This window comes from Leptosomus discolor, chromosome Z (genome assembly GCF_034619465.1).
Source record: "Leptosomus discolor isolate bLepDis1 chromosome Z, bLepDis1.hap2, whole genome shotgun sequence".
Taxonomy (NCBI): domain Eukaryota; kingdom Metazoa; phylum Chordata; class Aves; order Leptosomiformes; family Leptosomidae; genus Leptosomus; species Leptosomus discolor.
In genome coordinates, this window is record NC_141419.1 from 36,899,558 (window position 1) to 36,923,741 (window position 24,184).

Consider the following 24,184-nt stretch of genomic DNA (forward strand, 5'->3'; position numbering starts at 1 on the left):
GAAACTATTGCAACTTAGAAAAATTCTTTAAAGTATTAGAAATTTCAGACTTGCTTAGAAAGCTAAGACTATCTTTTGTAATGATTAAGAGAGAAGAGGAAAAACAAAGAAATACCATCAGCACAAACACAACAAAAACACAGCAGGAAAAAGAAAGAAGCCATGAAGCCATGCAACTACTCTATGTTTTTTATTGTACTGCCTACCATGAAGCCTCAGCTTCAGAGACTCCTGGGTAAACTAATACTGACCATCTTTAGAACAGTGTACCTGTCCATTTAGATGAACGTGTGTTCTAAGATGGAAAAATCTAGAGAGGGATTCAGAGGGACAGACCTGTAGATTTAAGAAGCCAAATAACCAAGTGGAAAAAGAACAATTCTAATTCCCAACTAAGAATGAATTTTCCTCAGAATTTCTAGTATAAGACTGTTTTACTAAACCTGTTCAAAGGAGTATATTAGAGAGAAGAAATCCAACCTGAAGTCAGTTCCTTAAAGCCCATAAATAGTTGCATATGCTATCACAGATTTTTACATCCTCATCCTTTCTCTCTTTAAAGTGAATTGCCTATAGTCAATTTATTCTGTTGCTGCTTTGAAATTTGTTACATGCTTTAGCCCAAGGGCAAATGATACTTTTCACCTCAGTGTTTAAGTAGCAATCTATAAATACCTCAAAAACATTGAGATATACCCTTTAATGTCAAACTAATCTAGCTAGTGAGTAAATATGTATACAGAATATACCACTTTTTTCTTTTAAGAAATAGGATTTTTCACTGTACAGCAATAATTGAAAAAAAAAAAAATTCAGGTCTTCTCTGTATCTTGAATCCAAATAAGATGTATTCTACACTACTGCAGATTTTCAATAAAGGTAATAAGAATCAAGTGACGGAAAGCAAGTGCTTTATTTTAAAAGGGACAAATGTTTGTTCTAAGCTTCCCTTTCCTGAGACGAGCTGCTGGTCTGTGTACCCCCAGCTTTTTTCCCCTACTGTTACCACAAACACTCCTCAGAAAAGCTAAACTCCCAGTGGGTGGTACCACCATAATCTCACAGAATCACAGAACATTAGGGGTTGGAAGGGATCTGGAAAGATCATTTAGTCCAACCCCCCCGCTAAAGCAGGACCACCTAGAGCAGATCACACAGGAACGCGTCCAGGTGGTTTTTGAATGTCTCCAGAGAAGGAGACTCCACAGACTCTCTGGGCAGCCTGTTCCAGTGCTCTGTCACCCTCACAGGGAAAAAGTTTTTCCTTATGTTAATGTGGAACCTCCTCTGCTCCAGCTTGCACCCGTTGCCCCTTGTCCTGTCATTGGCCACCACTGAGAAGAGCCCGGCTCCATCCTCCTGACACTCACTCTTCACGTATTTATAAACATTAATGAGGTCACCCCTCAGTCTCCTCTTCTCCAAGCTCAATAGACCCAGCTCCCTCAGTTTGATGAAGCAGAGTGAACATGGTTTGCACACAAAAATCCACCTGGCCTTAATTTACTGTATTCTTATTGCTCTACAGATGAGTAAACAAACACTGGTCAAAGTATATAAATAATAATAATAATACTAATGTCAAAGCCATTGAAATCCCTATTTCACACAAGCAAACAGGACTTTTGTAGACACTACTTGACAGATACTGACCACAACACCTACTCAGAGTTTTCCAGCCCTTGCAAACAGCTAACACCATCAACCCCACTAGACTACAGGACCCTACTTGCTATGTTGGCAGTGTGGCCTCCAGGCAGCCACACGCGTTTCTCCATGCCTCTAAATTAATCTCCCAGTCAAACAGAGAGATGTGGAAATGGCTTGCAAGAAAAAAACAACTGACAACATGCAAAGAGAGAATCAGTAACAGAGCAGCATATTCTGCCCCCAAAAATCCTCTGTATCCTACCAAGAAAGAGGGTCAGATACACAGGCTTGCTGACCAGCATCAATATAATGGTCCTTAGAACCACTTTATACAGTGTAGGAATATATAAATTAAATTAACGAAAAGAACAATATGCATCATGCTTCAATATATGTACGGAAAAAAAAAAAAAAAGAAAAAAATGACACCATGGTGTTTGCTAGGAAATAGACTAAAAACACTTCTTCATTATGGCATATTCATTCCAAAGAATGATTTTGTCAGCAGATCATAAATCCACAAAATGTGTCACAGGCTTTAACACTAATGAAAGAGCAGGCCTAGAGGAGTTTTCTAGCCGCTTCTCTTTCTAAAGTGGCTTTTTCATTTTTAACATGACAGCAGATGCTGATTTAAGTGATTTTGGCTGAGTTGCTACTAATTGGTCTTTTCATCTGCCATTAATTTATTTGTCTTCTTGTTCATTAAGAGCTTTAATTGCAGCAACACAGAAATTTGCCAATTTTCCTTTAGAAAAATACCCATTAAACTTTCTATTAAAATAAATCCTCAAATTTTCCATTGCAAGGAGTTAGTCCCATATTGCAGTAAATATTTCTATAAAATAGTATGTCTTTCTCCTAAGAAGCAGGAGTTTTCAACTGTATGCACTCACTCATTTCTATCTTAATAAAAAGCAAAGTATGCAAGGAAGACCGCACCAGAAAACTTCCTAAGTGGAAAAAGTTGTCAGCAAAAACAGTCACACAGCCTTTCACACAGAGAACATGTCTTTTACACAGCCAGTTGTGTGCAGATATCAAAAGCCGCCAGCTGCAACACACACTTTCAACTATCTTCCTCTCAGGACTGATTCAACCTCTGGCTCCTCATGCCAAATATAAAAATGCAGGCTTTTGTGTTGTTTTACACATTATTTCCTTAGAGCTTTTGACAAATTACTTAATTAAAAATGACAGTATTTTTACTTTCTGATTGAGAGTCATTTATTCCTTGTTCTTCTGACTGAGGGCTCTAAGAGATGAATTCTGGCTAGTTCTGTTGTGACAGATGTGAACTTGCCAGATTGAACTCGAGCAACGGAGCCAGAGGCATATATTTCCATCCTGATTCTGATGCAGAAGCAGCAAGTTCTGAGAAACCAGGTGAGAAAACATATTCAGCCATAGCAGCCTTTGTACATTGACCTTGTTTCAGCCTCTATAGCTAGGTTTTGCCACTTTTTATCTCTCTAACCCACAGCACAAAGAATAACTGGACTCCGCTCCATCTTCTGCACCATTAGCAGACTTGTTTACCAAGCTTCCCCTGGTTTCAGTTGCCAATAAATAATGCTTTCGCAGCCACAAAGGCATCAATGGAATTATTCAGTTGTTATGAAGGAAGAAGTACAGGGAACAGAAAGGATATTCGGTCTGCAGAACATTAAAGTCTGCTCTGAAAAGCTAAAAAATCTTAATCACTTGTACATATCCTTCGAGTATTTGCCCTTACATGCAATTCTTCACTTCAAAGTACAAAACTAAGTCTGGAGTCTTCACTTTCGAGCTCCACATTATTAACTATTTTTCCCATCACTACTGTCTTGCCTTTTCATTATCATATCACTTCTTATCTTCATGTATTATTTATACCAGCAAGATTTATACTATTGTAAAGTAAGAGGAGAACTAGATGCAATGAATTCACTGCTGGCTAAAGTGTTTCTGCCTAAGCATTTGTAATGCACTAAAATCAAGTCTGGTTATTTCCATGCTGTGTGCTTGTGTACTTTTTGTGTGTTAAACGCTGCATAGAAATAGTAACTATAAAGTTAGAACATTTTAGATGAAAGGCGATGTCAAGAGAAAAAGCCTCAATGAATTCCAGAAGATCCAGATACCACATTTTCTAGAAAAGGTCTAACAAAGTATCAACTCCGAGAAGTACCTGATTTTGGTAGATCTACTCGTGTACCTCTGGCCAGACTTTCACATTTATGAAAATGCAAGGGCCATTATTGGTCAAAAAACTTTTAACTTTTCCCACCATGAACCCAGCATCCACTAGTATTTACTTTTCTTAAAAACAACAGAATGTAAAGTACGGGTGCACTTGCTATTATTTTAAGAGAAAGTGCGTCCCTTCTGAAGAAGGAATTATACACCTACCTCAAAGATCAGGAGACCTAAAATTACAAATCACCTTTATCACAAATGCAACTCACTTTAGAGACTCAAATAAGTCAATTCGCCTAAACTTTCTTAAAAATCCAGTACATACACACAGTCTTCCTCCCGTCTTTCACTTCTCTGCCATAAACCTTAAATGTATACATTTTTTAAGACATACTTTTTTCTCCTTTCTGCTCTTCTGTTTGTGATATTGCTCCAGTTACAGTTTTTTACAAGCTTTTTTCCTCAAACATCCAAAAGGCAGTTATAACTAGTTGAAAGAACTGGAAAGGTTAGCTCTGTTTCTGGTAAGCTAAATCATCTCCCCTAGTGCAAAAGACCAAAAGAAAAATGAAAATACATAGAACATAAGATTTTACTTGATTGACAGAAAGGAAGAAAACCCAAAAGAACCCAAAAAAACCACAAAACAAATCAAAAAAACCCCTCCACCTTCAACTAATAACATGAAGACAACACAAAACTTGGAAGGAATTAGAGAGTAAGTTAGAAGGAAAACTGACAGACTTCTGCTAGCTGAGACTTTAAAAGGTAAACAAATACCTGAAGATTTCTAATCAACAGCCTATTATTGTGAAGAACAAATGAATACAGCAATTTCACTAGAAAACAGAGAAGTGGGTAGCTGGAGCTTGAATGCTAACAAAAAAAAGCAAAAGTGTGTCAATATTGCTTTTGCATCTAGGTCTGTCTAGATACTATTTAGGAAGGAAGTCTGCCAGCAGCCCATGATTCTGAATTTACCAAAGAAGAAGAGGAAGAAACAAAAAACAACTCTAAACCTAGCCACTCATATTTATTTAAATCCAGTGGAGCAATGCAAACAATGACGAAAACAACCTCTCTAGTATTGGCAGGGATAAACGAGATAGATCCTAGTATTTACGCTCGTCAACAAGATGGCATGGCAGAGAAACCCAGAAGTTTTTAAAGTAAAAGGAAGCCATGGTCGATGTATTTACAGGCCTGTACAGCACTCCCATAGGTCTCAGTAATAATTAGTAACTAGCATTAATGTTTATAAGCACACACTTTTACTATGACATACCAGAATAGGAACTCCATCATTCAAGGCAGTGGTATTACTGGAAGCGGTCTCATTAGGGGTCTGGCAATTTTTAAATACAATAAATGAAAGTGACTGTGAAAAAACAAATCAGAACCAACACAAAACAAGCAAAAAAAAACCTCCCTGCACAACCTCAGTAAGTCCCACATATTCTAATGTCAACAAACATGCACACAGTCCCAACTGAGCACATGCACATCCCATGTGTAGCAGTGAAGGTTGTCTTCTATGAAGTGGAAAATTTCCTTCCTGACTTACACATGGAGAACAGTTAATTCAGCATTAACATGTTTTGTATTTGCTCATGTAAAGCAGCACACAACTTCACTCCCCCAAAGTGGATAATTAATCTCCTTGCTCTAGAATGCAGCCATGTTTTTACTCAAAAAATAACTTACAAAACAAAAAATAAGAAAAATCTATGCCCTTCCAGGGAGGAAGCAGAAGTCTGATGTTGTGTGCCCAAGAGTCTAAGCATATGATGCTACATGTTCATACACACTAAATCACATTTTGTGCCTGAGTGAACACCAGTTCCTCCCACAGGTGCTTTGAAAGGAGCCTCTCCTCTTTTGGTTCTTTGCTTTTACTTCAACTGGGTTACTTGGAGCAGCTTTCTCTCTTCTCTATTTTTAACCATCTAGCAGCACTAAACTCTCTGAAGCCAACAATCTTAGCTTTTTAACTTCGACCTCTTTGTGGAATTCAACTGAAATCAGACAGAAGGTCCAAAGACAGATACAATTAATCCGGTCACATAGGTCTCATTTCCTTGGAAAATCAAATTCAAACCTCTGCTTAGGAGTGCCTAGACTCAGACTTTGTGCATTGGCCCGTAATTAAACACTTTTGTTATGAAGAAGGATGCGATATGTTTTGGAATGTTTTGAATGAGTGTCTCTATAAAATTAACTGCTAAAAAACCACTTAAGACTGTCTATAAATTCTAGCCTTTTATCACCTGCATTAATGCTAGCACAATGAAAATCAGTTACCAAAGTACTGCATCTTTAAAGTTCAATTTGATTGTAATAAAAAAGTACTTTTAAAAGCACCAGGTAATGTTAATTCCATTGGATTACTCTTAAAATAAAGCACCTGCTATGAGCAATGGTTTATCTGCTAAGGTTTAAAAACACGAAGAGAAGACGACGTAACGGTGTTATGTCATTTTTCACATCTTCAAATGCAAACATGCAATGAAATCAATAATTACTCTTTGCCATGTTTTCCATTTGTCCCAGCTGCACAGCTTCCTTCAGTAATTTCCAAATGTCATCTTACTCAACTTGTCTTTTCACATTCCCTTTTCTGACCTGTCCCGTGAAATTCATTTGGCATTGTGCTACTTCTTTTTCTCAGAAAAAAAAAAAAGAGTTTTGCTGACCCAGACTCATGCCAGGCCAACTTTGTAAGACAGAAGGACACTAGACTACTACTTACTGAAAACAAGAAATGTTTCGGAGATGCAACGTGATGACCTCTTTCTGTAATGCATTTTTACCGAGTATTCTGTTTTTCTGCTTTGGAAAAAAAGTATTTATTCATACTGCTACAAAGATCTGTTGTTAATTGCAAACATATGCACTGTCATCTTACCAGGGTATTTTAAAAAACAAACCAACCCACAACAACAGGACTGAATTCCTATTCCATGATCCTCATCCTGAACAGCTATATAAAAAGGTCTTCCCAGTGGGCTATGCATCCTTTTTTTTTTTTTTTTAATACAATAAATTGAAATTTCTAATGTTGCCTTAAGCAAGAGTGATTTTCCTGCGATACAGGAGAGTGGAGATTTCACTCACTGGAAGATGAGGGAGAAGTTTTGGTGAACTAGTATTTTAAAATCTCTGTTGCATCTCCAGCTCTGATAGGCTTAAACAACTTGTTTTTTTTGCATATTTGTGATACAGCAAAAAGTAACATCATCCAGTAAGATGTGACTGAACTGCACACTAAAGCAACCAAGAAATATTTTTAAATCTGCCTTTTAAGATTGATGGATACTCACAAATGGAATGCTGTATTTTCCCCTCCTCCAGCATCACCTGAGTCTTCCTCCTCCTGTTTGAAGTTTTCGTTTCCTATACTTAGACTTGAAGTTGATTCAAAAAAAAAAAATTTGGAAAAAGAGCTTTTGCTACTTCCCGGCTATCAGCTGATTTTTTATTTCTCTGCGCCTCACATGTACATTCCTTCTTTCATTTGCTTATCTAAATATTCATACTAACTCAATCACAATTTCTCAAAGAAGCCAAGAGACAGGCTGCCATTAACTTTCATCTTGCTTTTTGGCAGTCTCTCTTATCATATGGAAAGAAGAAGTGTTTGTAAAACTTGATTCAAAAGACTATCCTCAGAGACTGTAAATCACGGTGTACTGTAACTGGCTACCTAACCAACACTTAATTTACCATTTTTCACTCTATGACACTGAAAAAAGTGACATATAGATAATAGCTATTACTTCCTCCACCTCACCCCCCCAACTAGTTCACCTAGGAAACAAAAGAGAAATAATCAAAAAATCCAGTCCAAAACTGTAGGATTTAGATAGTACTATGATAATTCAGGGAATTACTAGGTTCCTAAACATCTGCAGGATTTATGCTTAAAATATACCCAAACCATGTTATAGTACCTTCCAACTTCAAATTGAGGATGAGACAAACTATCCTAAAGAACACATCACCTGAAATTAGCATAAAAATTGCCTACTCAGTTAAAGATCAAGCATGATTATATAGACACGTATTTCATCCTAGCAACTTCAAACCAATGCAAAACAAAAACCCCTTCAACGCAGCATCTATAGAAAGTCAGACCATTTACTTAAATACTTGCAGATGACAACGGCAATAAGAAACCTCTTGAAACACCTTCTATAAAACTTGCCTTTATTTGCAAACATTAAGAGGATTAAGAGGCCTCTTTGGGCATCCTGTCCATATATGAGTTACAGATTTTCACACACGTCATACTTACAGGGAAGAGACACTTGGCACAGAACAATCTGTTCTCCGCTACAAAAACATGAAATGAAGATACTCAGCAGCCAGAGAACACCAGTCCACAGAGGAGAAAACCTGACCTGGTCAAAGCACAAACTGGATACAATAAAAACAAACAAACAAACAAAATATAGTAAAAGGGCCAGAGGGAAACAAATTTTTCACGGGAAACACGGCATGCCATGGAGAAGACGGACATACTGAAATGTGGAGGAGCATACTGGACAACTTCTGTACAGTCATTGGGCACATCTTTGCAATACAATTATAAGAGCAGAATTTCAGCTCCTCTGTTTATCACTGTTGTTGTCAACTGTTTTTCATTACAGGCTTAAGATCCTTTAATGAAAGGCAATTACAAGATTTATAGTACTCTGCAGTATATTCATCACCTAAATGAAAGATCAAAATGCAGTTGTCTCCAGCACAGTGACTGGAGTGTCACATGGTTATTTTCAGGTTGTCTCTCAAGAGTTTCTCTGTGTGTAAGCAAAAACGACTTTGCTTCCTAAATGCCACTGAGGCTGAGATTGTTAAACTCTGTTCTTATCGCTTAGCACTTTGTCACCTTTAATAAAGAAGCACAAGGCCAAATTCTGCCTCTCTCCAACAACTGTAAAATAGCATTATGATCTTCTGAATCTGAAGACACTGACAACACATCCATCATCAAGAAACAATTTAGTCAGAATACTGTGTTATGGGAATATATCCAGCTCAGATCTCAGAGCCCAGAATGAGAAAAACTTTGCTGCTTATTAAGTCTTTGTTTTGCTCATAACAGGAAGAAAAGGAAAAAAAAAAAAAACCCAAAACTCAGTAAGAGGCAGTGCAAATGTATTTCTTCAAATAGGTTCTGATTATCCTAATTTTTCACCAAAATGTACACATCTGAATTAGGATGATGTATATTCACAATCACATTTGCTGCTTCTATAAGTACCACCTTCTTAGAGGATCTGAATTACACACAACAACTGCTAACTCTCAGAATATTATTCTTATGTAGGAAAGAAATACCCTAATAACTGAACTCTCTGAAGTCCAAAATATGTTTTTGCTGACACCACCTGTTCTTTTGTAACAAAAAACTAAAAGAATTTTAATTTCTCAGTCCTTTATTTTGATCATTTTCTATCCCTCTTCTCTATAATCATAGGGAGAATAAATAACACAGAACAACTTAAATGATAAAAAATCTGATCGTAATTCTGGTTTTTGTATTGTTCATATGCAATCGTATTTTTTTGAATGAAAAGTAGGCTATCAACTGTATTTTCTTCATATAGTACTTCAGTTAAAAACCTCATAAATTCTAGAAGTTATTTCTGCCTTAATACTTGCTATACAGTTTTCCATATCTTAAGACTAAAATTTAGCCAACTGGAAATCCCTCTTAATTTAAACAAATATCACCCAATAATTTGCTTACATATTCTTCATGATACTTGAGCAACTGATGGATGCAACTGATTTAACTGAAGCAAATTTTTTTTTTTATAGTTCTGTTATCATAAGCACTGAAACCAAAAATACAGTTGTATAACATACATTGAAACTAAAAAACAGTTGGAGAAGACATTCTACATTTTCAAGTTATTCAAGTACATAAAGGTTGCTACCAAATCCATAAAACGTCTCTAGGTGGTATGTTTCAAAGCATACCAGCATCAAGCAGATCTGATGTTTTCCTACAACAGACCCAAAATTCCTCTTCCTGGAGCTCTATTGACAAACCAGGCTCTGTCTGCACATTCCTGTTATGCAAAGTCTAACTCTACAACTTAGATTCCAAAAAAACTTTTTTTGTTTTTCAATACTCATTACCAGCCTGCAACTTTGAAAATTCTCCCCCCACTAGCCAGCTCCCTCCCATCCCTGCTCACCCTGTTCTGTCCATCAGGAACTCCCCACCCCTAGGGCACCAAATTCCCCACAAGATGTATGGATTTCCAAGGTTCTGCCTGTAGAAGACTTAAAATAATTTGTGCACAAACTGAAATTTCACAGGCTGAAACTAGAATTTCCTTTGTGCGGGCTTACCTCATTCTCTTTGGATGTGTACTGTATCTTGAGAGTATCCATGGCTCTGATCATCGCTTGCATGGCAGTAAACATGTTTTGGTAAACCAGTTTTGTGAAGCCTTTCCTGTCATCTTCTGTGTAACCTGATCCATGAATAATCCTCATTTGTTTAATGAAAGTACTCTTGCCACTTTCTCCTGTGCCTGGGGGAGGGGGAAAGAGGAGAGAGACAAAACGTATTGTATTTGCAAATCCTGGCAGTTAAGAATATTTGTAAATACACATACAAGGATGTGCACTTTATCTGAGCATTCGTAAGAGTCACCTGAACTGTAGTATTATTTCTGGATTTTCCATTCTCCATAATCTATATAGTTTTAGTCAAAATATTTGCATTGCTAGGTTTGGGAGAGGTTTTTTAGTAAAAGATACGTGTAAGTATCTTATCATAATACATCGTACAATGTTTAATCTAAGCATCCTGCAGGTAGAAGTCAGATTACAAAACAAGCAAGGTATGCGAGTACAAAAGAAAGAAGTTTTTTTTGTGTAAGGATCAAATTCCTCAACATTAATAACTTCATACAAAGTTTGTGTACCATTTACACCTTAACAATAAAGCCTGCACTAATTCTGAACTTGGGGAAGAATTTTAACATTAGGCCACATTACTCAGTTTCACATTTCTACTGAATCTTACATAAATATTGATTGAAAACATGCTAACTAAAATCACAAAAAAATGCATTCATTACTGTCTACTCTGGGAATTATTGATTCTATTTAAAAAAACAGATACTATAAAGTCATATATGAACTTGCATAATTCATATAATATTTTGCACGTACATATTGCTTTAAGCCCATTTACAGGATGTAACAATGCATTTCCTAGTATTTTTCAGGACATAAGCCTTGTTCCTTTCCTCTTTCTGTTAGCCTTACAACAGAAAAATGTCTGCACTGACTCATATGAAGGGCCTATTCAGGCAGTGTCCCATCTTCAACCAAGCTTCTAAGCAGTGGCCAAGAGAATGGTAAAAAAAGGAGCCAGAATATATGACACTTGCTGCACAAAACCATCCCTGCATTTCAAAAGTTAGGACTTTTCTTAGAAGTTCATTAGCTGAATGCTACCTTTTTGGTAGCCCTACTGTATCTCTCAAGAACTTGGGCAGGGCTCCCCTTAAAGCCATGCCAACTTTTTGCATCTTCAACACATTTTAGTAAGGATTTTCAGAGCCCTATCACTCATGATACATCGTTTGTTCTGAGCCTGGATCCAGCACTTCATTTCTGTTTCTTGTATTCAATAAATCTTCCCCCCTGCCTTCTCCACACACTCTTCATTTTATATACCTCTGTCATATTGTATTTGGTTTACATGGCAAAGTTTTGGTAGCAGGGGGCTGCAGGGGTGCCTTCTGTGAGAAGATGCCAGAAGCTTCCCCCATGTCTGACACAGCCCGTTTCACCAGCTCCAGGAGGGATCCCACTGCTGACCAAAGCTGAGCCCATCAGCAATGTTGGCAGCACCTCTGTGACAGCATATTTAAGAAAGGGTAAGAAAAGCTATGCAACAGCTGTGTGAGAGAGGAGTGAGAAAACGTGAAACAGCCCTGCAGACACCAAGGTCAGTGAAGAACAAGGGGAGGAGGTGCTCTCAGGCACCACTTCTTTCTGCTTTGGAGCAGCGATTCCCCTGCAGCCCATGGAGAAGACCATGGTGGAGCAAGTTGTCCCCCTGCAGCCAGTGGAGGACCTCATGCTGCAGCAGGTGGACATGCTCTGAGGGAAGCTTCAGCCCATGGAGAGCCATGAAGAGCAAGCTCCTGGCAAGACCTGTGACCCATGGAGGACTCTCGCTGTTCCTGAAGGGCTGCACACCATGGGAGGAACCCATTCTGGAGCAATTTTTTTTTAAGAACTGCAGCCTGTGGAAAGGACTGATGTTGGAGAAGTTTGTGAAGGACATTTCAGCTCCCAGGTGGAAGATATTCCATAGCTTGATCATCCCTTTGGCCCTGGCTGAAGCTGTCTCAGATCTGTTTACCTCCGAGATATATGCCTAGAGTACCAAAACTTCAAATACTAAGGTGCTGCCAAAACCCAGATTTATGTAGCATCGTTGTGTTGTCTGTACTGTAAGTAATTAAAAATGAGAGAGAACGCACGTGCTATATAGTTGTTCTCATCACTTTATACTGATCTACAATTAACTTTACCTGCCATTTCACTGCCTACTCTTGCAAGATCCTTTTGCAACTTTCAGTCATCCTTACAAACTCAACTAACACTGAGCAGAAAAATTTCTCTTGTTATTTCTCAACCCATTTCCCACCATACTTTTCATTTTCTCTATATTTCCTGTTATTCAGCATCAGTGTGATGTGACTGAACAAATCCATTCTTATCCTACAGAACTTTTGTATGAGGTGGTCATGGACAGACTTTTCTTGTTCTTCACCATTGTACAGGAGCAAAATATGTCTGTTACACTTTCTTCCTGAAACCTTCACTGTAATTTTTCAGAAGTTTAACAATTAACTCCATTCTGGCTGAGCTATAGGATTTGCTTCACTTCTCCACTAAGTAAGAATTTACTTGTTAGTAAATTACTTGTTAGTAAAACAGTATTTCCATTAACAAACTTTCAGTTATTTACACTTAGTACCACTAGGTTTCAAACATATATCTGCACAAAGAGGAAAGAGTTCCTCTGAACATTACATCTGCAGATATAACAAAGCAGGAAAATACTATGAGTGCCCCCTTCATCATACTGTAGCTCAGTACCAAAGTAGACAGGTCATGCAACTACAGGGCTCCAATCATTAACAGTAATAGCAAACAAAACCCAGGTAACCTAGGAAAGTGCAATATGTTATGTATTACTCACATATCATAGCCATTTTTCTGAAACATTTATCAGTGTCACCAATTCTTACTCTATGACTTTGTTTCATATTTTGCATCATCCATTGTGGACTTCCTTTCAGAGCTGTAGCTGTCCCTCTTTCAAGCCCATGTTGTTCTTCTCTAGGACACGGCTAGCACAGCTCTGCTCTCCAGGTAACATGACTTACAGCACCCATCAGAAGAAAAGTGAAGAAACTTTTTGATTAAGCAATAAGAAATATTTAATATTTTTGTCTATAAAGAGAAGATTAACATAGCTGTTCCTTCAAAAAAATGTTTGGGCTTTCTTTAATTTTGGCATTGTATTGGTTTACTTGAGAGAGATGGAACATAGAGATATGCTGGAACGCATGCGAAACAAATTCATGGAGGAATTTGTTTTGGTAAAATGCCAATGTTACATTATATATCACAGCCCTCAGAAAGGCAGCCCTGGCACATCAGCTTTAAGAAGTCAACATAAACGCAATTCAAACACAATTCAGTTTAAAATCAAACAAAAAAAAACACCAACAACTTTTTTCACTATCAGTGGAACCCTTATAGTTGAAAGGAAAACACTCTGATTAATCCAGGTTGAATTGCTGGCGTAAATTTTTATATAACTCTAACTCAACAGTCCTATCACATTACAGCAGTGCCCCCTACTAATGTCTGAGTTAAAGAAAAAACATTGAGTAACTGTTAACTTCACCGTCAGGGATATGTAATAATGCTGTGAAATTAAGTTTAACAAAATCTAATTTTGGCTTTTGAAGAAAGATGATTTCTTCCAAGCCACACAAACCAAAGGTAGATGGAGCTAGGTTTGAAGAGATCATAATCTGTAATCCAAGACAGAGTTCTTCCCTGCATGTATCAAATTTAATTTTTTAAGAAATTTAAGGTCAATATTTTATTAATACCTGGTTTGATCTAATCTACATCAACCTATAGCAAACGTAAATTGCCTACGCAAGTGATTTATAGTGTTATGAAATACACAGGTAATAAACAAAGCCATCCTGCTTTAATCTTTGACCTTTCATAATACTGAACATAAGTTGACTTAAAAGCTCTGTGCTCCCTACCCTGACCTTAAGTAGAGTGCATAGTCTTCCTTCTGTATTCTTCCTTCCAGCAACTCCTCATGTCTTACGTGTCTAGCTGTTCCTCTTGTCACAAACCCAGAATACAGGGTCTCTGTGCAAACCCAAAAATACATGCTCTTTGTTTCCTCAAACATAAACTACCTAAAAAAATCTTCAGGGCTCATCGTCTTAAAATGAAACAAGGCTTTTGCAGCACTTCTTGACAGAGCATCATTTTAAAGCACGTTAAAAAGCAGCAGGGCTTTCAAAAACAGTTTGAATATAGACTAGTCATGCCAACATGCATACTCGTAAGATACTAAGCTAAAGATAACTGCATTTCAGGATGGAACTGCATACACAATCAGATTTGGATTGAGTATATTTTTAATTAAAATAGTTGGAAAACAAATGGAGACAAATTGGAACTTGTGTTTTAAGACTTCAGGTGGTGGGGCTTAAGAAAACAGAGTAGTTTTCACACTAGGAATAATAAAAATGGTAATAGGGTAATAAAAAGCACGTAGTACAGAAAGTGTAGCTAACAGAACAATAAAATATTGACGTATTATATACCTTGGAGGTATATAATCACATCTTAATACCATCCATTCTAGAAGCATTAGAGAATGAGGCATTTTAAAACATGGCTATATACATCCAAGGTGTTGGAATTCTGTTATTATAAGCAAGTCTTAAAAGGCTATTTGCATAAAAGTAAACCAAACCAAACCAAACAAAACCCAAAACCCAAGCAAAGCATATTTTACTCCTCAGTGACATTTGTGTAAGCACTTGCTCAGAACACATTTTAGTTCATTTATCATCAGGAAATGATCCATTGAATCATTACAGCCAAAATACGGAATACATATTCTACTGACTAGGTCAAGAAACAGAATATTCCCAAAAGGTGAGATTTAAATATGTTAATTAATGTCACATATTACTCCTCCTTCCAGTCACTTCAAGTATTCATTTTTCTTCCTCTGCTTCCAACTACTGAGTGACACATAGGTAAGTACTACCTACTGAAATCCACTTTCTCAATTAAAAGAAATATTGCCATTTTGCCAGTTAATTCAAGGAATAAAACATTTTATCTGTTTTGGCCATTGCGTCTTTTGTCCTTAACTCCTCCTTTGCCTGTCAGCTTTATTTTCCAAGTCTAATATCTCAATCCTTTATGGAGGAAAGAAGTTATTAAAACAAACAAGCAAACAAACCAACCAACCACAACTACAACAAAAAAAACCCAAACCAAAACCCCAAACACCACAACTGTACACTCTCATTCTCCTAAGTACTTTGTGTATGCCACTTAATTACGTCAATAAGCAGACTGCGAACACAGCCACAACAAAACTAGAACGCTGTAATTGGCAGTAAGGACGGAGGAAACTTAACGAGTTTTGCTAACCCTACCACCATTAAGAACAACAGAACAGCAGCTGTGGCAGAGGTGATAAAGCCTACTGTAAATCCTGGATCCACACTTGAGCGATTCACATGACTGAGGTCCAGTTTGCTCTTCGCCATTATCAGCTCTCAAATGGCCATGATACCTTCATCTACAGTATAGACCTGCCCACGTACTCACTTCCATTTGCTATACCTCAATAGATGTAGGTCAGTTAGCAAGCAGTCTCACTCGACAGCTGTGTTGCCAGTAAGGGCCAAGTCATTGGATGTCTGCATGAACAAGCCCCCTGGTCCCAGCAGAAGCAAGAGAAGTCCAAATTACCTTTCCAGTTGTCTCTGTTGTCAGGCATGAAGTCAAAATGCCACAAGTAAAACAAAAAGGTAAGGTACAGGGTCATAAAAATAATGTTTGATGCCATCTTTAGACCAGAATCTAGTATTAAACTTCTTCTCCAGTTACGTGTAGCCATTGGAAAAGGCTCACTGACAGAAACAGAATCTGATGATGTAAAGCTCTAGGAAGCCTCACTGCAAATTTACTAGGTCAAAACAGGCACAAAACAAGAGCAAATCAGACTCCCTGCACAGCAAGAAATAAAACAAAGAAAAACATCAGCTTCAGCATAAGCCCTTGAAACAGTCTCTTCCTCCCAAATATTTCAAGAATTAGTGTTACAGTATGCAAGGTTTAGCACGATTCTCTGCACAATAGCAAAACAGTCTTCCCCTTTCCCATCCCAAAACCTCAAAGCCTACTGATCTTAAAACAGCATGTCACCTACTACTTGTCACACCTAGAATGAGTAAACAGATAACTACTGAAAGCGATTTCTGAAGCTATTTCTAGCTACAGCTGGCTTAGCTCTGCAAAACTCAGTAGCCTCAAGCCTCTACGACAGGCCACATTTCTGACTCTCTTTAAAGGAAAACCAGCTATTTTTGTAACAAAAATAGCTATTTCATGGGCAGAAATGAGAATAAAGATACCAACATTTCATAATTAAATTAGAAGATTCGCTGCTTGCATAAAAACTAAACTATATTTAAACAGGTTCTGCAATATTTTGTATTGCAGTTAGGCTTATTAAACTGACAGAAGGAAACATCTTTCTGTAACTCTAGAATTAACAGTTTGATATACAGAACTAAACGGTGCTAGTGGGCAAATGTGGACATAACAGAAATGGCTTTCAAGTACATAAAATTTATAAGGTTAGAGCAACAAAACCTTACCTTTCTAAAACAACAGAGACAGAAAAAATACACAGAACGAAATTCTGTTTATTTCAAGGAGACCTGAAGCAGGAGAAAGGAAATTTTTGAGGTTTATCAGAAAAGAAAACCTTTAGAGTCCTTCAGCAACCTTGGAGGATTACCCTGCCCATTCTGTGAACTGCTTTCATGAAGGTACCATACTAAATGCTGAAATTAGCATCACAATGTAATGAACATAGTTACACGAAAACAAAGCCACACCCATTTCCACCACTACTTGAGACAGGGATAAAACAGTGTTTTTAATGACCCGGGGAAAAGCCAAAGCAGATTTAATCTCTATGACTCATACACAGTCAGTTCTTCTTTTCCAATAGGAATGTAACCCAAAATAAAATGTGTTTCCACTTCTCTTGTTCATTTACTGATGAGCATGCCTCATATATCTGCCAGGTAATATTTTGAAGTATTATCTGTCAGTTTTTACTAACCAACAATACAAAAAAAACCTTCCATAAATGTATACAGGAACAAATGTGGGGCGGCGGGGTGGTGGTGGTGGTGAACCACAACAAAAAAACCCAACCCCCCAAAAACCAGCACCTATTTCAGATACTCCAATCAAATTCTAATTCAGAACCATCTTCCACATCTGTTACCAGGGAAACAGCTCTCATTCATTCTAAAAACCCACGTTAAAAGCACATTCTGGCAACTTTTCCTCTGCTGATGACAAGGAACATGATTAAGAATAAGAATTTTGCAATTTCTGAAGTTCAATTAACAGAGGGAGAGGATCCAAACATATTTAATAATCAAAAGCTCTGTAGAAAAAAAAAAAACACACACACAAAAAAAAAATTATTTATAAATCCATAGGGACTAGTGCTATGCATATAGCTGAATGTCTGCTTCTGCACTGGCACCACTTATTCAACACCTACACAACTCACTATTTCACTGTTATTTCTGCTACTACGTATAAAGGTGGAAGTGACATTATATCAGCCAAATAAGCCATTCAATTACAGGATTCTTAGAAAACTAAAAAAAAGCTTAAATACATAAATTTTTACTGAGGAACAATTATATAAAGTGAAAGTTCCATAGTTCATTCTGGTCTTTTGTGCTATTAAAGCACAGGACCAAGTTAGTCTTCATTCCATTACTCTAAGTCATTTCAAACACCTTGAAGGAAAGCATCAGAGCAAAATCAGCATTGGAACCAAAACTTACAACCTCTGGCCAAATCCTCCAAGGTTTTGCACATGGGACATGAGGCTTTGTAAAACAGTTCACCCGCTTAACCTGCAAAAGCTACTGCCCCCATGCCCCATGCCCCATGCCCCATGCCCCCCCCCCCCAAGTGTCTGTTACTGTTGAGAAGATCAATAGTAAAAGTATTTTTTAAATAATTTTATTAAAAAAATAGACGGAGACAATGCAGGCATGTGTGTGTCTGCACACACATGTGCCTGTGTGTCCTACAAAACCGATAGTAGCATCTGGACAGGCTTTAAACAGGGAATACAAGAACTTTTCAGGCACAACTTTGCTCGATGATTCTATGATTCTTCCTCTCTCATACTGGGGAGCCCAGAACTGGACCCAGCACTGCAGGTGTGGCCTCACCAGTGCTGAGGACAGAAGGATCACCTATTTCCACCTGCTGGCAGCATTTCTCCTAATGCAGCCAGGGTACAATTAGCTTTTGTTGCTGTAATGGAGCATTGCTGGCTCAGGGCCAATCTGGTGTTCACCAGGACCCCGAGGTCCTTCTGCAAAGCTGCTTTCCAGCCAGTCAACTCGCAGTAACTGGTGCCTGGGATTGTTCCTCCCCAAGTGCAGAACTTTACACTTCCCTTTGTTTAATTGCATGAGGTTCCTGTCAGTCCATTTCTCCAGCCTGTTGAGGTCTTGGGGGTTTGATGGCAGCATGACCCTCTGGTGTATCAGCTACTCCTCCCAGTTTGGTGTCATCAGCAAACTTACTGAGAGTACACTCTGCTCTATCATCCAGATCATTAATGAAGATGTTAAACAGGATTGGACCCAGTATTGACCCCTGGAGTACACTGCTAGTTACTGGCCTCCAACTTGACTTTCTGCCACTGATCACAACCCTCTGGGTCTGACCATTCAATCAGTTTTCAATCCACCTCACTGCCTGCTCATCCAGCCCATACTTTATCAGCTTCTCTGTGAGGATCTTATGGCAGACAGTGTCAAAAGCCTTACCGAAGCCTACGTAGACAATGTCCAGTGCTCACCCTCCATCTACCAAGCCAACCTTTTCATCGTAGAAGGTTATCACATTGGTCAAGCACAACTTCACCTTGGTTGACTTTCTTGTCCTTAATGTGCAAATGCAGTAGCTGCTCCACCACCTCTCTAGGAATCAAGGGGAGGCTGACCATTCTGTGCTTCTCTGGGTCCTTGACCTTCCTGAAGATGGGGGTGACATTTGCTTTTCTCCAGTTGTCAGGGACTTCTTCCAGTTGCCCTGATTAAGCAAAGATTATTGAGAGAGGCCTCAAAATGACACAGCCAGCTCCCTCAGTACTCATGGGTGTTCCACCAGGGCCCATAGTATGTGAAGGTTGCTTAATTATTCTCTAATTTGATCCTTTTCCACTTCGAGTACGTCTTCCTTGTTGCACACTTTCTGCCTGGTCTCCAGGTCCTTCAATTTCTAAAGAATCTTCCAATGTCTTTACTAGTAAAGGCTGAGGCAAAGGTGGCATTCAGTACCTCAGACTTTTCTATATCCTGTGTCAACAGGGCCCCTGTCCCATTCAGCAATGGGTCTTCATTTTGCTACTTATGTACTTAGAGAAACCCTTACTGTTGCCTTTGACACCCATCATTAGACCCAACTCCACTTGGGCTTTGGCTTTCCTAACCTCATGCATTCTCGGACAGTGTGTCTATATACCTCCCCAGTTACCTGACCCTGCTTCCACCTTCTATACAGTCTTTTTTTACATTTGAGTTTTGCCAGGAGGTCCTTGTCAATCCATGCAGGACTTCTAGCTTGTTGCTTGACTTCCTGCTTTTGGGATGGACCACTCTTGAGCTTGAAAGACGTGATCCTTGAGTATCAACCAGTTTTCATGCATCCCTCTTCCCTTCAGGGCCTTATCCCATGTCGCTCCTTCAAGAAGATCTCTAAAAGATGCCAAAGTCTGCTCTCCCAGTGTGCAGGTTTTGATCTTGATTTTTGCCCTGCTCCCTCCACTCAGGATCCTGAGCTCTGCTCCATGGTCACTGCAGGCACCTACCACCTCCACATCACTGACATGTCCTTCTTTATGAGTTTACAATTAGAAGTTGTACACAGGAAGACTGAGACAAGCATGCAGAGAATAGGTGGGCTTAAGGAAACTGCATACCATAGCACAGCAATGCTCCTCCACTTTGCAATGGTCTTGCTTATTTCTAAATTACCCTTCATGATTAAACTACTACTGAATAATAAGAATCAAGAGAGATAATATCAAGGAACTAATTTGAGCTCCACATACCCTTACCTTCCCTCTTTCTCCCAAACTTATCCAGCGACTGTTAATTTGTGCTTTTCACCTCCTAGACAAAAAAAAAAAAAAAAATCATTCCATTTCTTCTTGAAAAAAGTGTATTAGCCTCCAAACATACCCGTACTGGTATTCCTGGAAAACCTAAATCTGCTAGTTACTTTTATCTGCAATATTCACACTGAATGGAATCATCCTTGAAAACTCAGCAAATTCTATCTTTTGACTTTAGCAAACTGAAGTTTTATTCCTTTTAATCGTTGTAACATCAACACGGACTACAAGAAATCATGTAGCAGTCCCACACTGCTATTCAGTTTCCTAATCCTGCCCCACCTTCCTCCCAGACACTATTCTCTTTCTTCCTGTTCCTCAGGGAAGCAGGCTGGGCCAGACGGCCCATAACCTGTGTCTTCCATGGGTGTCATACGTTCCATTTCCCTCTGCTGGCAATGAAGAAGTAGCTGTGCACTAGTAAGCAAATCTCTGTGAGCTACAAGACCTCCAGAGATAACCCAGGTTTCACATTCCATTACGCTAAACTGGGACTGTGTATCTGGTAGAACAAATGCATGTTTAAGGAAGAACAAAATGTACATTCTAATTTTTTCTTTGAACCAGATTTCCCTATTTCCCTGGATTTCTCTGTCCTCACCATAGACAATAACCAGCTTTCAGCATGGAAATGCATTCTCTTAAAATTTCCATATTCTTTTCAATTTATTTTAAAAGTCCCTTTTTGTACTAAATAAAAGGAGACAGTGAAACAGCTTCCTAATGGAAAATCTCTCACTGCTGCAGGATGTGCCAGATCATGCTGGTAACAGTTTATATTCTCATTTTTGTGTGTGTAATAGGAAGTATTGTAACAAGCAGGAACAAAAATTAAACACAAGAAAAAGATTGTTTAAAACTGACAAAATCCATCAGACAACAAGAACTCCAAATACATGTTCTTGTCTTGCTAGATTATACTCTGTTAGCAGAAGGAATGGATCCAATGCAAATGCAAGTGCCAAAACAAACCAGTTAAGCGTCTCATCTACCATAAATGAGTAAATGCCAAGAGCCATCCTTTGAGTTTCATCTGTTCCACACTCTGTATAGAGTTAGCCTTGGTAATTGCTATGAAGACAACTGTTTGTTATTATTCTGTGGTAGGACAAACTTTTTCTTCACAATTGTTCGTTGCAACACTTTGAAAACAGTTGTAAATTAATTATAAAATCCCTATACTCCTGAATACCCACACTCTCAATAACAGCAGGAAAAAAACACTAACAACTAACACTGTCATTCGTAACAACTAACACTGTCATTAATGTAGCTCCTGAAATCCACATTTGACTTCTAAAGGCAAAAGTCTCCAGAAACCAACAGAACTGATGCATGGCTTTGCCTAGGGAAACAGAATTCCCTGCATTGCCACAATAGACATATCAAAACTGAGTGTGGGTGCTCAAGGAGTCACTGCCACAGTGTACGGAAAGGCACAGGTGGAGGAGACTACTACAGTGCTGCTAATTCATATACTTGCACTTGTTAAGGACAGTGAATGCATATGACTTTTTACATTAAAAACTTAGGCTGCCACAGCAGCTGCTTAGCAACTTCTAAACATTTTAAAAGCATTTAGAACTAACAAGGCACACAAGTTATTAAAGCTGGCAAATGCATGACTGCATTTTGCAACACTACTTTTGAATTTGCTTAGCACATGCAATGCCCCCCTCACTGTTTTTTTCCCCTGCAAAACGCTGTAATCTCAACACTTGCTCTCCCCTTTCCACAAGTTTGGTGACAGCAACACCCACCTTCTACACTGTATAGAAACACAGCAAGTAAAGCTGATCAGCAAAACTCTGCCACTTGGAAAGGCAAACCTCCACTAGTGCACCTGCAGAAGCCAAGCAGAACATAAGGTCCACTGTGTCTAGCATACCAGTGTGGCAGTGGCTCCCTGCTCCTAGGATATTTGGAAGCTACCACCACTAAAATATTACATGCATCTCCTTCCTTCCCATCCACATCATACAGCAATTCTGAACACATGTTCAATCTCATCTTTTTAAGAGGCAGAAGGAAAGTTTTTCTTGACATAGCTACAGCTACAGATGCCATGGGTATAGAGGCAAAATAGGAGTGGCAGCATAGGACAACCGTTTTTAATTTCAACTGCTGACAACAATTATGCTCTCGTAAAACAGGTGCTTACAAACAAAAAGATTAAAACAAGAAAACACCACACCAGGAAGTCTGGCTAGAATTTGAAAGAAACTTTATATAGGCAGCAGCTACAGGCTTTGTATCCCTAAGTAGCATTAAATTTCTCACTTTGTGCTGCTGAACACAAGGAGGTTAATTTGCTATTGCCATAGCTATGTTTTCTTTCGCTTCCAAAAAGAGAGAACACTGATTCCAACTCCCGTCAAGGTCCCATGCAGGGAGTGCAGGACTCTGTAATGGGTAGGTATATGTAAATGAGAAAAGATACACATTCCTGTTTCAGGAGAAGAGCACTTAAGTATTTAGAAAAGCCAAAGAACTTTATTAGATTGCTTCAAATTGCTGACAAACAACAAATTTGCCATCTGAAATGTTAAACTGAAACCAAATCACCTTTAAAATACAAACAAAATCATTCTCAACATATTTCTTCTAACTTTGCCACCTTATACACACAGATACAAAGCAGACAAACACTACTGGCTGTGAAATAACTTTCTGAGAGGCTGTTCCACAGTCATCTTAGTCATTTTTTGATCTCCCATAGCTTTGAATCATTACATTATACTGCAACTGAGCAAGGTTTACTGGCATGGTCTTTGAATGACAAATGCAAGCCACCTGAATTTCAGTCTTTCAGTCTTCCAATTTTGCTACCTATGCACCACTAAGGACAAAACCCCATTGCAGTCATCCTTTCCTCTTCACACCCTAGGGCCAAAATATCTCCAAATCCTTCAGGGTGTCTCTGCTGTTGAGGAAGAAGAAAGCATGCAGCAGCTCCTTAAGTCTATAGCCAGCTGAAAGTAGCCTCACAATCACAGGATCTGGTTCTCATAGGGAACTTCAACTACCCTGATATTTGCTGGAAAAGCAGCATGGCCAAGCACCCACAGTCCAAGAGGTTCCTACAGAGCATTGACAATAACTTTTTGACACAGGTAGGGGAGGAACCAACGAAGAGAGGGGTGCTGCTGGACCTCATACTGACAAACACAGAATGCCTGGTCAGAGATGTGAAGGCTGGGGTCACCCTTGCCTGTAGTGACCACAAGATGGGGGAGTTCAGGGTCCTGTGTGGAAGAAGCAGGGCAGTAAGTAGAATTGCAATTCTGGACATAAAGAGAGCCAACTTCAGCCTCCTCAAAAACCTACTTGGAGGAATCCCACGGGCTAGGGTTCTAGAAGGCAGACGGGCCGAATAGAACTCGTTGCTATTCAAGCAGCACTTCCTCCAAGCTCAAGATTGGTGCATTCCTGTGAGGAGGAAGTTGAGCAAAAGAGGCAGGAGGCCTGCTTGGATAAGTAAGGAGTTTCTGGAAAAACTCAAAGGGAAGAAAGACATTTACAGCAGGTGGAAAAAAAGGCTAGTCACTTGGGAGGAACATAGAAACACTGTCAGAGAATGCAGGGATGCAACGAGGAAAGCTAAGGCCCACTTGGAATTACATCTAGCTGAGGATGCCAAAAACAACAAGAAGGGCTTCTTCAAATACATTGGTAGTAAAAGAAAGACCAGGGAAACTGTGGGCACCCTGGTGACAAGGATATGGAGAAGGCGGAGTTGTTGAATGCATTCTTTGCCTCGCTCTTTACTAAAGCTGGCCCTTAGGAATCCCTGTCCCT

The 24,184-nt window shown here is 38.8% G+C and overlaps 1 protein-coding gene across 1 annotated transcript in view; it reads right to left on the reverse strand.

Annotated features, from left to right (window-relative positions):
* LOC104347232 (guanine nucleotide-binding protein subunit alpha-14) overlaps window positions 1–24,184 on the reverse strand; it is a 79,747-nt gene that overhangs the window by 37,357 nt on the left and 18,206 nt on the right. The window contains exon 2 of the mRNA XM_086479829.1: window positions 10,192–10,376. Coding sequence (XP_086335955.1) covers window positions 10,192–10,376 — 185 coding nt within the window. The remainder of the gene's footprint in view (window positions 1–10,191; window positions 10,377–24,184) is intronic.